Source organism: Caretta caretta, chromosome 5 (genome assembly GCF_965140235.1).
Source record: "Caretta caretta isolate rCarCar2 chromosome 5, rCarCar1.hap1, whole genome shotgun sequence".
Classification (NCBI taxonomy): Eukaryota; Metazoa; Chordata; order Testudines; family Cheloniidae; genus Caretta; species Caretta caretta.
The window spans coordinates 133346508-133364585 of record NC_134210.1 but is presented as its reverse complement, the minus strand read 5'-3'; the positions used below and the strand labels follow the sequence as shown (position 1 = coordinate 133364585).

General features: G+C 44.3%; 2 protein-coding genes across 5 annotated transcripts in view; one reads left to right on the top strand and one right to left on the bottom strand.

The window, feature by feature from the left end:
- ABCA1 (ATP binding cassette subfamily A member 1) overlaps positions 1–4075 on the top strand; it is a 132619-nt gene extending 128544 nt beyond the window's left edge. For all 4 annotated transcript variants that reach the window (XM_048851107.2, XM_048851106.2, XM_048851105.2 and 1 more), the window contains one exon: positions 713–4075. In XM_048851107.2, coding sequence (XP_048707064.1) covers positions 713–853 — 141 coding nt within the window. In that variant the 3' untranslated portion in view covers positions 854–4075. The remainder of the gene's footprint in view (positions 1–712) is intronic.
- A 1097-nt stretch (positions 4076–5172) lies between these two features.
- On the bottom strand, positions 5173–16860 carry NIPSNAP3A (nipsnap homolog 3A). The gene is made up of 6 exons (XM_048851116.2): positions 16703–16860; positions 13790–13997; positions 9240–9401; positions 7421–7570; positions 6266–6352; positions 5173–6159 (listed from the first exon to the last, which is right to left on the bottom strand). The coding sequence occupies exons 1-6, from the start codon at positions 16760–16762 to the stop codon at positions 6083–6085; spliced, it is 744 nt and encodes a 247-aa protein (XP_048707073.2). The 5' UTR covers positions 16763–16860; the 3' UTR covers positions 5173–6082.
- Positions 16861–18078: the final 1218 nt, after the last annotated feature.

Below are 18078 nucleotides of genomic sequence, written 5' to 3'. Positions count from 1 at the left end.
ACTTGACAGTGCAAGGTATATAGCACGCAGTAAACACCTGTGGTATTTATAAATGCAAGGTACACAGCACTGTAAAAATACATGGCACCTTCCAGGAGACTTCAAAAGGCAGGGCCTTTGCTTCCAAGAGTTTATAATCTAGCACGGGCACTGCACAGTACAAAGGGAGGAAAAGGAATGGCACTGCCATTGCTGAAGAGATCTGTGTTGAAAGGGTTTGAGGAGGATGCTCGGCACAGAGGTCCCACTCTGGGGATAGTGGAAAAGGAGGCTGAAAGCAAGAGTGATCAGAAGCAAAGGGTGAGAGACGGAGGATGCAGAGGAAGGTAGGACGAAATGAGGGTTATAAGTAGGAAGAAATTGATGAATAGGATGTTGAGCTCAAAGCAGTGAGCAGCGAAGCCAGTGCAATGAAGAGGGGTGCTGTAGCCAGAACAGCTGATAAGGCAGCTGAGGCCTTTGGACAATGCTGCTTACTGTGTGGCAGATTTTTGATTTTTCCACCTGGGCTTTTCTTCTGTAACTCTAATTTTAATTGACAAGAAGTAGATACTGGACTTAATCCTACTGCCACTGAAGCCAGTGGGAAATTTGTCATTGATTTCCATAGGGAGCAGGGTTGAATCCATGTTAAACAAACAGTTCATAGAGGAAAATATCCTGCACTAAGCAGAACCAAAGTGACTAAAGACACAACCCTTTTCTCTTGTAGGTGTTTGTAAACTTTGCCAAGGACCAAAGCGATGATGACCACACAAAGGACATGTCATTGCACAAAAACCAGACTGTTGTGGACATTGCAATCCTTACTTCCTTTCTGCGAGATGAGAAGGTGAAAGAAAGTTGCGTGTGAGCTATCATAGGCAAGGACATGGTGTTGAGCAGAAGGAGGAGACAGCGCACCTTCCTTTGCATGGAATGGGATATTCCCAAAGGCGAAAGCTAGAGGATACAGAGGGAAAGACGTGAACTGGACACTCTACTGATAACCATTCAATGCAATGCAATTCAATGCAATGAAAACAAAATTCCATTATAGAGGCAGTGCCTCTTGGGAGTCATTGCCTTGTACTGTTCTCAAGTGACTGACTTGAATCTAGTTCATTACAGTATAACTCTGTGAAACTGTAGTATGGAACCCATTGGACACTGTGGGCTTTCAGCCATACTGTATTTTGTTCCTACATCATATACTTTTCCTAGGGTTGCAACAATCGTTCATTGAGGAATCATGGCCAGTGCTTATTTATTGATATTTTAAAGGTGTGCACGTTCATACTCTAACTTTTTTCATATTGGGAGTGGAATTTCCCTGGTGCTAAATGCATTGCCGGCAATGAATGCACCGAAACAGTAAGTGCCAACCAGTTACCAAAAGGCACAGTGTTGTGGCCTTATTTTGTGGGGGGGGAACCACTTGACCAGCTACTCTGTAAAGATCTTTATACACTGGTGGAGGTCAATCGGTAATAATCCTAAACCACGACACATACTGTATGTAGATGGTATGCAGAGATTTGATAACCCGTCTCATCATCCGCTGCAGGGGTAGCAGTGTGCACAACTGTGAACCTTGCAAATGTATGGGACTGTCCCACTAGCATTGAGACCAATCACCTGCTTCCTAACTAGCCTTTCTGTAGTTAAGTACTTTGCTGCTCCTCTTGAGGTACCACAGTAGTGCCACTTGGAAGGCTGCACAAGGACTGCGTAGAGAGCAGTGGATGAGAAGCAAAACTAGTGATCAGACTAGAGCAGCAAACTCAGTGGTTGTATATGCTGCTAATGCCCAGAGTACATTATAAAACGCAAGACAGTCATTCTGCTATGTAGTGTCTTGAATTCCCGTTTCAAGGCAGCAGAAAGGTAACCAGCATCTGAAATTCTCTATTGCTTAGCTCAAATGTGGTGTCATTTCTGGCTTTGTCACTTAAACTGAAAACCTGATGAGATGTAGATTTTTTTTCAGTAGTATTATTTATGTCCTTAAAAAGGTAGCATAGTTAGGGTATGGAAATGCTTCAATTTGTTATAGGCATGTTGTTAAACAGGATCTATGCAACTCCCACTAGCACTGGCTTCAGCTACAAAAATTTGCCTGAAACTCTCCTCCATGGAAATTGAGATATGGTTAGATTAATGTGATGTAGTTTCAGTTATTAGGTGAACCCTAATTGCAGAATTTACTTTTGTTCGTGTGGGAAACCCCCTCATTCAAGTTCCCCTTGGGAACAACACCACAGTGACAGCTATCAGTCATCTAAATTTCAAAACTTTACCAAAAAATATTTATCATGGTGAGACTTACTGACACACTCTCTCGTCTGGCTGTGCCTTGGGAGCACATCTGCACAAATGTGTTCCTCAGGTACCTTGGCCGTGCTTCAATACTTAAACCTGTGATAAAATAGCCCCTTGCTGATGCTGGGTCTAAATCTAAGCACATGAACAGCCCCACTGACTTCAACAGGGCTACTTGTGCTTTATGTCCCTTGCTGAACCTGTGCCTCTAAAATGTATTTATTACCTCTTGATGCTCCTCCATCATGACTTGATTTTTTTCAGTAAATGCCCTGAAGTCTTACACTAATAAATATGGAAAGTGCCATGAACTGAAATTATCACTTTAGCAGCATTAGGCAATGTGATGGTTATTTATATACTTCCAGGCATCTTGGCATTGATAAATTCAGCATTTTATTAAATGAAGCACTGTGCAAAGGGTTAAGTCTACCAGTACTCACTGTATTCCTGCATTGGAATAAAGCAAACCAAGCTACAGCTCAGCTGAAGTGCCTTTGACATTCTGTATTCATAATTTAATCCACAGAATACAGTTGTAGAGGGGAAAGGACAGAAGAAGGGGTTAGTATACCTCATTTCTTAAAACAATCTGTATTGTACTTACAAGAACTCAGACACTTCCCTACAGTATCCTCAGCGAGTTATTAATATAAATTAACAGTATACATTATATTTTCAAGAGCAGAGCTGTTATAAATATTGGGCCCAATCCTGCAGCTGTAACTCATACGATACTAAGGGCTGCAGGATCTGGGCTACGGTGTGATTTTCAGAGTCAGCGAACACACTGAACATTTAGTACCTCTGAAAACCAACACCACAAGTGGCACTAATTCACAATATCAACAGAAAGATTACAGCAATAGACTCAATCCTGCAATGCACAGAACTACCAATCAGTATAGTACGAATGTGGGGTGTGCAAGTTTGAGCCCACTGCAATGGAGTTTATTTTAAACCCATACAGATGGTTGCAGTTTTTTGATGGATGATTTCATTTGCAGTGCATAGACAAGTACACATTTCTCCTAACCCTGCCAAAGAAGAAAGCCTTGAAGATTCCTAATGCACAATCTGGCTTCTATGATAAAAAGAAAGTTACCCTAGATGTTGAAGGTAACGGGAATATTTCACAACTCTTCAGTCCCTGGAGAAATCTCAGACTTTTGTACATTTTTTTAATCTGTATGGAATCCAGCCTGTGCCATACAGTTCTCTCATACTGCTCTCTCACTCGCTGAAATGATTTCCAACGACTTTTCTGCCCTTGGAGTTGGATGTCAGGCAAAATTATCCTAGTGCCACACGTGTTACAATTGTGAACCACGCTGATAACAGAACTGCATTGAGGGCATTTATGTATTTGAAACAATGTTACCACTTACTGTATGCTATTAAATTGTTGCAACCCTTTTTGTAGTATATTTGTATTTCAATAAGGACTATACATGTTATTTTTCCCAAGATAAAGTGCTTCTCCCCTTCCTCATACCCCCCCCACCCTGCCCCCCAAAAATACTGTTGGTCCTTCATTCCAAGCACTTTATGCTGTCTGTAATGGGATCTATTTTTGCACTGGAATATCTATTAACTTTGCAAAATCTAGAGATTTCACAACAAAACTTTTAAGTTAAATCTTTCAATGGACATTTTCATTAAAAATAAATATATATATATTTGTATTTGCCAATAACTGTTTGTGAAGTATTAGGCATTTTAATTGCCTTGTATTAAGTCAAAAATAAAGCTGTAACAGCACTGTTCGACAAAATTTGCTGTTCTGCATTTACTGCTTAGAAGGGTGCTATTCATCTGTGACAAGCAGGAGGACCTTACTTATGTTTGGCTTGTGATGTGAACGTCCACACAAAGTGGAAAATTGTTTTACACCTTTCCCCATGAACTGAATTGTTTTAGTCCTTTAATGCAAACAATATTAATGTAAGTTTTACTTCTGCAGTCCAGTATGGTGGAGGGTAAATCGCAGTGTCATAGAATACCAGGGTTGGAAGGGACCTCAGGAGGTCATCTAGTCCAACCCCCTGCTCAAAGCAGGACCAAGCCCCAATTTTTGCTCCAGATCCCTAAATGGCCCCCTCAAGGATTGAACTCACAACCCTGGGTTTAACAGGGCAATGCTCAAACCACTGAGCTATCCCTCCCCCTCTGCCACATAACATCTGGTTATTAAAACTTAGTCCAGGTTAAGGTCAGAGATATTCAAACTTGATAGTAGTAGCGTAATCAAATCAGATTCAAGTTGAAGACCTAATCTAGCGCTTTGGGTTTTTTTTGTTTTTTTTTTAGATAGGAAGAACTGATCTCTAAAGAAGTCAGTCTCCACTGAGTCTGACCTTGGTCCTATCATCCTGAGGATGGTGCCCGTGTCCTCTGTAATGCAGTGAACAGCTAAGGGGGGCTATTAGAGTTGGCAACTTCAATTAGAGCCTATCTACACTGCATACACTTGCCCATGGGATGCGACTTAACTTTAACATTTGTAAAGACAGTATTTTTCCCATTTATATTTGCTTTTATTTTAAAACTAGGCTTTAGTTGTAAGTCTTTACACACAAGTTGACTTATTCAGTGTATGAAGTAACTGAATTAACATCTTGGGGCAATGCTTTGTAAACTAGACCAAGATTTGATTTTTAGTCCCAGACGGATGGGCAACATGCATTGACACACTCAGTGACTCCTTCCAGCAAGTTAAGGGGCAAGATTACTGGCTCTAAAGGAACTATTATCTAGGCTGCTGGAACCAACATGCAGAACCTTCAGAATGCTGCATTTATAGAAGTATTATAGCCTCTTGGTTGGAAGAACAGGAAGAGTTTTAGGCATGTAATATAGCTATATAGAAGATGCAGAACAATAATCAATGCTTTTATTAGGCTTTAAGCTTTACAGTCTAGCAAAGCTTTCTTCAAAAGTATAGGCATATGTACTTTAGTGGACAGTTAATCTGATACACAATCCACAAAGAAACTCTCAGAATTAATCAGTTCATTCATAATCCATTTCAGCACAATAAACAAGTATTTGCATGGAGAGGTGATCCATGTAACTTACTGTTCAGTCATAATTGAATAAAGGGGTGTAGACCCACAATAGAAAGTATTTAAGTAAATCGCAATACAGTACTTCAAGTAAAAAAGGTGCTCCTGATACTTAAGCGGAGTTCCCTATATCACCACTTGAACAATTTTACTGCAACATTTTTCATACCTAATTCCAACCTCATTGCAACCTTATTAAAAATAATAAATACAAGCAGACACATCCGTGAGATGTATGGTCAGCATGCAAAACCTAGGCTAGGATTCCTGCTTCTTAGGGCAACAAGTAGTAACTGGGAAGATGTGACCTTTTCAGGAGGTAGCAAAGTACATTATACAGATAACAGCTCTCTAATCTCCCTTGCTCTGGCACAGCTGTGAGCTTTGGCAAGGGCCTTGTACCTTTTTGTACCAGTTATAGAATACTTCTGTATGGATGCATCTTCAAGTGGCAATAAGATGAGAAATTCATGGCTAATATGAAGCGTTTGCAGAGTTCATGGCATGGTGGACAGGCCTTGAATTCTTATTGTGGCATAGAGTGCAGAGGACTACGGCAAAGATTAAGCATGTGGATTCAGGTTTTAACCACATACTGTAAACTGAAGAATATTTGGCTAGATTATATTGGTATTGAGAGAGACCCATATGACAGTTCAGGATAAAAATGCTGTATGAAAGTTGTGTTGTCTGCCATTACATCAGTTGGTAGAAAACTATTTCAATGGTGAACAAGGCATAGGAATCAGGAGCATATTTTGCTGGGACTCCAGGAATCTAACACTCTCCCGCACTGAAATTAAATACACAGAATTAGGTAAATCAAGACAGCATTCTTAAATCAATTGTATTCTGAATTTTCAGTACACATGCTGAAAAGACAGAGCCTTCTTGCTTACCAGCTGCTACCACCCTAGCATCCTCATGGGCATAATGCCTCCCTGCTGCACGATTGTCAGGGTTCTCATTCCACCAGAGCACATGAACTGTGAAAACAAAAGCAAAACAAATTGAAGAGTGAGACCATAGCTAAATTACAGTATGAAATATCCTACAGGTCCTTTGCTCTGTTCTGAAATCCTCCACCCAGAAGCAGCAATTCATCAGACAACTACATTCCAAGACATTCCTTCTGCAGAGCTTTCCTTACACTGATTTTTAACACTGCATTTTCTAACCCTTTTAAGCCACAACTCTAGTTTCAGTAAACTGTCTTTAGACCCCATGTCAAGCTGAATTCAGGGAGACAGTGAACATGATTTCAGGGAAAAAGAAATAGACAACTGTCTACCTAGTCAGAGCCAGTATGTCCATATGCAGCATCCATGATACTAATGGGGCTATCCTGGTGCATGTGTGCTCTTCCATGCACTTACAGTGACACCAGAACTAGTGCCAAGATGCTGCTCCTTTTCCCCTGGCAAGAGGGAGTAATTTGGCCATATTTGAGAGGGGAAGAGATCCATAAGCAAGCATGAGGCAGACTTATTTATAAATTTAAATCCTTTCAATGATTTCAGGGCTTGCTTATCAGCATGATGTGTATATATGGAGTTTCAATTCCCCACAGGGCTCGTGCTGGCACTGGTTTGTAGCAGGCTTACAGGGAGAGGGAGAGCTCAGTGGTTTGAGCATTAGCCTGCTAAACCCAGGGTTGTCAGTTCAATCCTTGAGGGGGCAAAAATCTGTTGGATGATTTAACTGGGGATTGGTCCTGCTTTGAGCAGGGGGTTGGACTAGATGACCTCCTGAGGTCCCTTCCAACCCTGAGATTCTATGATTCTATGAGACAAGCACCCCATCATCATCATACCAGTGCTCGGTACTAGCATTATGGATGCAGACTCTGGGCAAGTAAAGTTATGGTGACAGAAATGATAAGACATCACAGTTTTTGATTAGCTAAAGCCATACAAGAGGCCCAGGATCCAAAATGCAGCCTCCAAAGTTGTAGTTACATTAATCAGGAGTCTGAACACTCTCATGAGTATTGCCGATTTGCACCTTTGCCCCTCTGTGCCCATGACTGTACTGGAAACTGACTAGTATTGTACCTCTGTTAAGTAATCCATATTCTGTGTGGAAAACACCAATCAGCTTCGTGTAGCCTGTATTGAGATGAGCATTGATTGCAGCTCTGAACGCTTGGCCCCACAGAGCTGGCCCACCAGGCTTCATCTGAAAAGTAACCATCTCATACACCCCTGATGGAAAAAGAATACAGCAGTACAAACCACAAAATGTCAAATTAATCGTCTGATTCTCTAAAAGGTATCAAAATTTTACAAGCCATCCTCACATTTATTGTGATTCAGTTAAAGCAGTAACTTTCAACTCTTTGGGGTTAATAGACCAAAACATTGCTCCAAATGGTCCCAAGATCCATCATGTCACACAGGAATACAGGTCACAGAAAAGAAATCAACAAAATCTCTTGAGTCTACAGAAAGATGAACAATCTGAACTAGCCCAGATCTTACTACCCTTTCTGAAACTGACAGTGTCCTTTGTGGTCAATATTATTTGTGACATCATAACCACTACATGAATCTTGGCAGCATCCATCGCAGCAAGAGGTGTCCTAAGGCCAAAGCAGCAATCACTGACCAGACACCTGGGACAAACGTATCAGCTCTATCCTTCAAGGGTCTTTCCTGTTTGAGGAGGAACTACAGGAACGGCAAGGTTTACAGATTGGACTCCAGGCTTGCTGAAAGACATGCCACCTTTAACATTGACATTCCAGGGATTAATCTGTACTGACACCAATGTAAATGTGATCTCAAACAAAAACTCTAATATAAATCAAGGTAAGTGCCACCAGGCAATATATCTTCCAATTTAATCCTCCAACTCTGGACACATATACATTTTAGCTCCATTCTACACATAAGTGGAAGGCAACAAATTGACATTTTTAAATAATCTGTTACCTGCTTACTTTTAACAGGAAGTTAGCCAGGGTTTATCTACCTGTTAACTAAAACTAAATAAAAGGCCCAGAATCCAAAACTCACTAATGTAGAACAAAGGTTCTTTTTTATATATACAGATATACACACAAATACCACAGATTAAATCTCCACCATTTCCAAATAGTTGAGAAAATTCCATGTAATAAACAATATGAGGTTTGGATGGCTTGATAAATAGATGGATGAACAGTTAAAACTGGCAACACTGTTACTGAAGGATTAGAGAAGATGTAGATAGTAGATAGATAGGAAAATATTTGTGGCCAACATGCCTTATAAAAAACACAATTAATTCTACATGAATGATGCATATTTACCTCATAGAAGGTTTTTAAAATCACGATTGTGACAAAACAAGAAAAAAAAAACATAGTTCCTAAACTGAGAGAGAAAAGTGAATGGATTTGTGAAAAATCTGAGTGTCATCTGCTAAACTGACCTTGTGCGTGAAATCACACTACAAATTGCAGCAATCTTATTTTCTTTTATACTGTAAAACATGAAATCTGTAAGCGAGAAGGGATACTGGATTGTCTTTTAATATCTCTAGAAAATGCATTCCCATACATTAAGCAAAGAAGCAAGTTAAGAGAAAAATATTCAGAGCATTGCTGTAGGGGGAATAGATTGCTCATCTTAGCTGTTCATCCATCCAATTTTCCAATTCATTCCCAACCATACTGCACAGGGCTTTAGCCACCACTCATGAAAGTGCAAGTTCACACACACACACACACACGTATGCTGTGCCCTACCCTAACCTACATATTCCTGTAAAAGAAAGTCACTGTTGAACTTTTCCCTAGCCTTTTACACATTTGGTTAAAACATTAAGCTATTTCTTATTATTGAATCCACATTGATAGCTTTAATCAATACAAAGACAGATAAAGCTCACCCCCTTCCTTTGAAGGCTTCCCAATCTCACACCAAGGTACCAGGTAAACGATTTCATTGTTTTGTTTATTCAAGAAGGGCAGAACTGGAGAGATGAATTTTCCTTGCCATTCTTTATCATTGGCTACTGCTTTCCGGACTTCTGCTCTATGGGCAAAGTTATCTACCAGAAAGGGAAAGACATTAAAATTCTATATTCAGCTCTGTCAGACTGGATTCAATTAAAATAAATGTATTATGAGGAGACAAACTATTCACAGAATCACAGAATATTAGAGTTGGAAGAGACCGCAGGTCATCTAGTCCAACCCCCTGTTCAAAGCAGGACCAACCCCAACTAAATCATTCCAGCCAGGGCTTTGTCAAGTCGGGCCTTAAAAACCTCTAAGGATGGAGATTCCACCACCTCCCTCTGTAACCCATTCCAGTGCTTCACCACCCTCACAGTGAAATAGTTTTTCCTAATATCCAGCCTAGACCTCCCCCACTGCAACTTAAGACCATTGTTCCTTATTCTGTCACCTGCCACCATGGAGAACAGCCCATCTCCATCCTCTTTGGAACCCCCCATTCAGGTAGTTGAAGGCTGCTATCAAATCCCCCCTCACTCTTCTCTTCTGCAACCTAAATATGCCCAGTTCCCTCAGCCTCTCCTCATAAGTCATGTGCCCCAGCCCCATAATCATTTTCATTGCCCTCCACTGGACTCGCTCCAATTTGTCCACATTCTTTCTGTAGTGGGGGGCCCAAAACTGGATGCAATATTCCAGATGTGGCCTCACCAATGCTGAATAGAGGAGAATTATCACTTCCCTCTATCGGCTCGCAATGCTCCTATTAATGCAGCCCAATATGCTGTAAGCCTTCTTGGTAACAAGGGCACACTGCTGACTCATATCCAGCTTCTCGTCCTCTGTAATCCCTAGGTCCTTTTCTGCTGAACTGTTGCTTAACCAGTCGTTTCCTAGACTGTAGCAGTGCATGGGATTCTTCTGTCCTAAGTGCAGGACGCTGCACTTGTCCTTATTGAACCTCATCAGATTTCTTTTGGCCCAAACCTCCAATTTGCCTCAGTCACTCTGGACCCTATCTCTACCCTCCAGAGTATCCACCTCTCCCCATAGCTTAATGTCATCCGTGAACATTCAAAAGTTAAATTCAGGGTAATTTTTTTTAAAATGACAACGTAAGAACAGTTTAATTTTCTTCAGGAATATCCTCTTTTGCCCTCAGAGTTAATCTAACAATTTTCAGAACAAACCAATTTTCCAAGCAAAATTCCCATCAATATTAAAGCAGGGTTTTTTAACGAAAGCTGGTGGCCACAGTATCTCAGTATCAAGAAGTTGGCACTAAGTCTTTCATGTATACGCTTTCTATACCTACTAGATATTTGGCTATTGGTACAAAATAAGAAGGGACAGGGAAATGGAAATAAGAAAATAAGTAGTGGCTTAGCCTTTTCCGTAAACAGATTTGCTTTAGGCTTCTAATTTTAGGTTGAGTTTTTGCTCATATGAGAATATTTTTTATTAATTCTCCCTTATGTAACATTAAGTATGCTTTGTTTGGCTATATGAAACATTACTAAACCATAAATCTTTCAGACAGCTTTTCAAACAAAGGAAAAGCATAAAATTTCTTGATTAAATTTGCCATTTTTAAGGGCTCAGTAACAATCCTAAATCCTGCTTGTTACCTTGAATAACTAGGATATATGAAAGTACACAGACGCGCACACAGAATTTTCAATAATTTAAGAAAAGAAAGCCACACAAATGAATAATGAGACATATCAGTATCTTGACATAAATACAGGGAATAACTAAGCAAATTAATTTTAATTAACAAAGAAGATGTAAAAACAAAGCTATCTAAGTGCATCAGAAAAAGACAGAGAATGATGTGTAGCCACACTGGAGCATGGTTAGAGAACAAATAAAGCAAGTAAAACAAAACAAAAACACACAAGCTTCATCCCAATTTTCCCTAATAAAATAAATTAGTTTCTCAGTGGTTTACCCTTCAAAAATGAATTTAAGTAATTAACTAAGTAAAAAGAGAAGCAATTGAACAGACAAGAAATTTGGAGAAATTAACAAAGATTAGAATTATGTGTTAATCATTGCTAAATCTGAATTCAAAATATTTTGCCCTACAGATGCTAGATCAATTATTAGGTAAAGGATATTCTAGACAGTTGCTCAGACTTCATGAGGCTCTATCAATGTAAAGGGGGGATCTGGGGAAAATTTAAAAAAGGATACTAATGCCCCAGAGTAGAAATAAATCCTAATCTACTATACGATACCTGAAGTCTTAACCCCTGCACCTGCACAAAACCGCAATGATTTCAGGGCTGCTATGTGTGGGTGCAAGGGTCCATCCACACAGCTCTCTTTGCAGGATTGGAGCTTTATTTGGTCCCGGAATATCCTCCAGTACAACAGTGACTCCAAGCACACAAGAAAACTGATTAAACACTATCTGAGCAAGAAAGGTGAGAGAGGAATCTAAAATATTGGACTGGCCACCTAAGAACTATACATATGCACACTTTAACCTGAAGAACCCAATCCTACTTCCACTGAAATCAATTTTAAAAATTCTCATTGATTTCAATAGCGCAGGATCAGGCCCTAAGTTTGAATGTATACTGCAATTAAGAGTCTCAATTGCAATTCCTCCATTAACTATTTTAGAGTCCTGTAAGACAGTCTAGCATGGAGATATAAAAAATGCTTCACCTTAATTCTGCAAGTACAGTAGAACCTCAGAATTATGAACACCAGAGTTACGAACTGACCGGCCAACCACACACCTCATTTGGAACCGGAAGTACGCAATCTGTGGATGAGGGGAAAGCGGTGGACGTGTTATTCCTTGACTTTAGCAAAGCTTTTGACACTGTCTCCCACACTATTCTTGCCAGCAAGTTAAAGAAGTACGGGCTGGATGAATGGACTCTAAGGTGGATAGAAAGCTGGCTAGATAATCGGGCTCAACGGGTAGTGATCAATGGCTCCATGTCTAGTTGGCAGCCAGTATCAAGCAGAGTGCCCCAAGGGTCGGTCCCAGGGCTGGTTTTGTTCAATATCTTCATTAGTGATCTGGAGGATGACATGGATTGCACCCTCAGCAAGTTTGCAAATGACACTACACTGGGAGGAGTGCTAGATACACTGGAGAATAGGGATAAGGTCCAGAGTGACCTAGACAAATTGAAGGATTGGGCCAAAAGAAATCTGATGAGGTTCAACAAGGATAAGTGCAGAGGATAAGACAGAAGAATCCCATGCACTGCTACAGATTAGGGACTGAGTGGCTACAGAAACGGACCTAGGGGCTACAGTGGACATGAAGCTGGATATGAGTCAACAGTGTGCCCTTGTTGCCAAGAAGGCTAACAGCATTTTGGGCTATATAAGTAGGAGCATTGCCAGCAGATCGAGGGATGTGATCATTCCCCTCTATTTGGCATTGGTGAGACCTCATCTGGAGTACCGTGTTCAGTTTTGGGCCCCACATTACAAGAAGGATGTGGAAAAATTGAAAACGTCCAGCCGAGGGCAACAAAAATGATTAGGGGGCTGGAGCACATGATTTATGAGGAGCAGCTGAGGGAAATGGGGTTATTTAGTCTGCAGAAGAGAAGAATGAGGGGGGATTTGATAGTTTCTTTCAACTACCTGAAAGGGGGTTCCAAAGAGGATTGATCTAGACTGTTCTTGGTGGTAGCAGACGACAGAACAAGGAGTAATGGACTCAAGTTGCAGTGGGGGAGGTTTAGGTTGGATATTAGGAAAAACTTTTTCACTAGGAGGGTGGTGAAGCACTGGAATGGGTTATCTAGGGAGGAAGTGGAATCTCCATCCTTAGAGGTTTTTAAGGTCAGGCTTGACAAAGTCCTGGCTAAGACGATTTATTTGGGATTGGTCCTGCTTTGAGCTGGGGGCTGGACTAGGTGACCTCCTAAGGTCCCTTCCAACCCTGATATTCTATGATTCTATGAATCAGGCAAGAGCAGAGACAAAAAAAAAAAAAAAGAAGCAAATACAGTACTGTGTTAAACGTAATCTACTAAAAAAAATAAAGGGAAAGTTAAAAAAAAGGTTTGACAAGATAAGGAAACTGTTTCTGTGCTGGTTTCATTTAAATTAACGTGGTTAAAACCAGCATTTTTCTTCTGCACAGTAAAGTTTCAAAGCTGTCAATTAAGTCAATGTTTAGTTGCAAACTTTTGAAAGAACCACCATAATGTTTTGTTCAGAGTTAAAGTGAGCTGTAGCTCACGAAACCTTATGCTCAAATAAATTTGTTAGTCTCTAAGGTGCCACAAGTACTCCTTTTCTTTTTGCGAACATTTCAGAGTTACAAACAACCTCCATTCGAGGTGTTCGAAACTCTGAGGCTCTACTGTATTTGTTTTCAGTTGTCAGTATAGGAGCTATTCTCTAATCATTCATTTATAAGAGCCCAAGACAAACATCCTGTTTCATCTGTCTAAAGCACATGACACACAAGAGCAATATGAAGTGATGCTGCGCATACCAAACTTCCAAATATGGATGGCCTTATTCATGCCCCCAAACTCCGCAGTCCAGATTCCAACCATCTCTGAATGAGCTGTGCGCAGGTGGATGTGTTTATTGAACATTTCCACAAACTCCTTCATCTTTGATGGCTTAACATCATAGGTACGAATTTCATAAAACGTGCCATCACTTTGCCTGGGCCCTGTAGCCAAAGATGCGCGGACCTGAACAGAGAATGTTTAAAAAATAACTAAAGTTACTACTGGAGACATAAAACAATCTGCCAGTTCATTCTAGATTTCAGTGCATCTCATTTCTAGATAGAAGCTGGTAGCAATGCCTATAATTTAGCCTGCTTAATACTTTCCACTGTAAAGGATTCCTGACACCTTTTGAGCAGCTCTCTCACCTCCATTGTTTGCAGTAGGCTTTTAATACTTGGCAAGGGATAGCCCTCAGGCCATTGAGGTACCTTTTTTTTTTCCAATGAAATTCTGATCAGTTTTTGCCGAGATATTAACTGTTAAAAATCAGCAGTTCCCTTCTCTCATTTCCTCTCCTCAGGAAGTTTTTGGCAGGATATCAAAAATAATGACTAAACAGGAGCATTCTGAGGCCAGGCTGATGTTGCTACCAAAGCAAGAGCAGAACCAACACATAATGTACTGGGAACATCTGAGAGATGCCACAGCAGCTCCCACAGATCCAGCCCATAGCCACAGTCACCTCTCTACTCCTAACATAAGAATAGTTATACTGGGTCAGACCAATGGTCCATTTAGCCTAGTATCCTGTCCTCTGATTGTGGTCAGTGCCAGATGCTTCAGAGGGAATGAACAGGGCTATTATCGAGTGATCCATCCCCTGTCGTCTAGTCTCAGCTTCTGGCAGTCAAAGGTTAAGGGACACCCAGAGCATTGGGTTGAGCACCTTGGCATTAAATTATCTTTTTCAAACTCAGTTATCATTTTAGCCTTCACAACATCCCTTGGTAACAAGTTCCATAGGTTGACAATGTGCTGTGTGATGAAGAACTTTCTTAAATACATCACTCCGCGGGAACCCCTGCTACACAAATACCTTAAAGTGCACTACATATGGTATAGATAGCCATTTAAATAAATTTTGGGGTATCCTAACTTTAGCCTTGATGGAGATATCCCTGGATTCCTTTCAGGTTCATTGTTTCTTAATGCAAGAAGATTGTCACAAAAATTTTAAACCTGCACATATTTTGAGTAACCACAATTGTGCAATGTGTTATCATTTACCCACTCAATGTCAAGCTTCAAAAGGACAAAAAAGATTCAGAGAACCATAGAGGCAAATGGTGAATCAGTGTCAAGGTCACAGTTTCTGCCCTTCGTATCCTTCATGAGTGCCAACAGCACATGTTCAGAGATTGTTCTGACATGCATTTCAAGGATTAAAGTCTGTATAATTGACTGGTTCCATAAGACACCAGTCACTGTTGCTTCATCTTTCCCCTTTCCACAAGAAGCTGCCCCAGGTCCCTGGAGGACTCCAAGGGCTCAGCTCCATAACAAAATGTGGTTGGTTGAGAACATGATTGTGAGCAGTCAAGTGGATGACATTATGCCAACCAGAGTTTATTGCAGCTTACACTTACCTCCAAGTCATGGCTAGTATTGCGTCATCCAACTCAAATGTTTACGCACCATTATATTTTGCAATGTAGACAAGGCCTAAAAAGCACTAGTAAGTGCAGCACCAACCTGGATCAACTTCTGTGTGCAGAGGGCAGTTGTTCAGAGTTTCCAATTTAAGAACAATGTCTTTAGAGGCGGTCACTGCATTGCTACAATGTGATGTTACAGTATCGTGTTGCAATGATGTATCAGTCCCAACAATATTGTGGGAACACCTTGAATATCAAAAGCCAGAGCCTGTTTGGTGCAAGTCAGAATGAGAGGGAACCTTGGGATACTGACATTTCAAGAAGTGAAAGCTTGCCACTGTGTTACCAGGCTGTATGGACCGAGGAGAAGCTGAAGTTATCTTCAAAGTGAAGGTGTAAAACCCACAATGTGGCCTCCATTGCCACTCTTTGAGTTTGAATCTGTGCTTGCTTTAGAAATGAGATTTTTTTTTTCTTTCTTTTTTGACAGAGAGACCAAGTTTCTATTCATGGAAATCATTGGAGCGAAACAGTGAAAATGCACCTAGCACATGTAAGTTACTGCAGGGAGTGAGAGCAGAAACAGGCTAAGTAAGAGGGGCTGTGCAGCGCTCACACAGGGTTGGTTTCATGAGTCACTAAGGACCAGGACAGTGACTCCTCCTTACTGCCTGCACTGCGCAGCAGCCACATGGTCTCCAGCCACCTGCAGGGGCAGCACCGACAACTCCCTGCTCCCTCTTGCTCCCCCTTCATGCCCCCAGGGGTTCCCTCCCATCTCTTGCCCAGGCCCCCATAGTGCCATGCCACCACCCCTCTCCATGCCTCTATACAGCCTCACCCCTGATGCCCCCAGCCGCTTCCCCTAACTGCCATGCCCCTCCCCCACCCAGCTCCATGCCCCTTTACTGCCTCCCCCCTCCCATGCCCCAGCGCCCCCATACCACCAAATCCCTCCCCCACCCAGCTCCATGCCCCTTTACTGCCTCCCCCTCCCATACCACCAAATCCCTCCCCCACCCAGCTCCATGCCCCCCTTTACTGCCTTACTCCCCCCCCATGCCCCAGCGCCCCCATACCACCAAATCCCTCCCCCACCCAGCTCCATGCCCCTTTACTGCCTCCCCTCCCATGCCCCAGCCGCCCCTACACTGCCCCCACCCCTCCCCACCCCCTATGACTGACACACCACTACCCTATAGCCCTCCCTCCCCCGCGCCCCCATGACGCCACGCCCCCTCCCTTCGCCCTCCTCCGCCCCTCGCGAGGGGGGCCCCGCCCGGCCGTTACCTGGGGGCAGGCCCGGGCCCGGCGCGCGCCCCGCAGGAGCAGGGCTCGGAGGCCCAGCATGGCGCGGGCCGGACGCCTGTGCGCGCGGACAGAGGCGCTGGGAGCCGCTCCCCGCGGAGCGCGAGCGCAATCGGCTTCGGCGCGTGCCCCTGCCCACGATCGACAGCCCCGCCCCCTCTCGCTCGGCCCCTCCCGCCGCACGAGGCTCCCAGCACGTTACGGCGGCTACGGAAAGGGAAGAAGGAAAAAAAATGCTCAGCGCGAAAGGGCCCTCGCGCAGCGCCGGGGCCTTCTCCAGGAGGAATGGGCAATACCACAGCGGCACGGGCGGGCTCTCTGCGCATGCGCTGCACGCAGCCAATCCCGGCCGGAGGGCATCGCCCGCGCAACGGGCCCCGGCGACAGCTGGGCCCCGTCCGAGTGTGGCTCGTGGCTCGGTGCCCCGCCCTGCGGAGTGGGGGCCCCCTGCGCCCCCACATTCCCCCGACTCCTCTCCGCTGCCACGCCCCGCCCCCTGCGCCCCCACTGAGCCCCCCTGCACCGCCACACCGCACCCCCAGCCCGCCCCCCCACTGAGCCCCCCTGCACCCCCACACCGCACCCCCCCACTCCCTGAGCCCCCCACTACAGCCTGCCCACCGCCCCCCTGCACCCCCACACCGCACCCCCACTCCCTGAGCCCCCCTGCACCCCCACACCGCACCCCCACACCCTGAGCCCCCTGCACCCCCACACCGCACCCCCACTCCCTGAGCCCCCCTGCACCCCCACACCGCACCCCCCCACTCCCTGAGCCCCCCACTACAGCCTGCCCACTGCCCCCCTGCACCCCCACACCGCACCCCCACTCCCTGAGCCCCCTGCACCCCCACACCGCACCCCCACTCCCTGAGCCCCCCTGCACCCCCACACCGCACCCCCACACCCTGAGCCCCCCTGCACCCCCACACCGCACCCCCACTCCCTGAGCCCCCCTGCACCCCCACACCGCACCCCCACACCCTGAGCCCCCCTGCACCCCCACACCGCACCCCCACTCCCTGAGCCCCCCTGCACCCCCACACCGCACCCCCACACCCTGAGCCCCCCTGCACCCCCACACCGCACCCCCACTCCCTGAGCCCCCCTGCACCCCCACACCGCACCCCCACACCCTGAGCCCCCCTGCACCCCCACACCGCACCCCCACACCCTGAGCCCCCCTGCACCCCCACACCGCACCCCCACACCCTGAGCCCCCTGCACCCCCACACCGCACCCCCACACCCTGAGCCCCCTGCACCCCCACACCGCACCCCCACTCCCTGAGCCCCCCTGCACCCCCACACCGCACCCCCCCACTCCCTGAGCCCCCCACTACAGCCTGCCCACTGCCC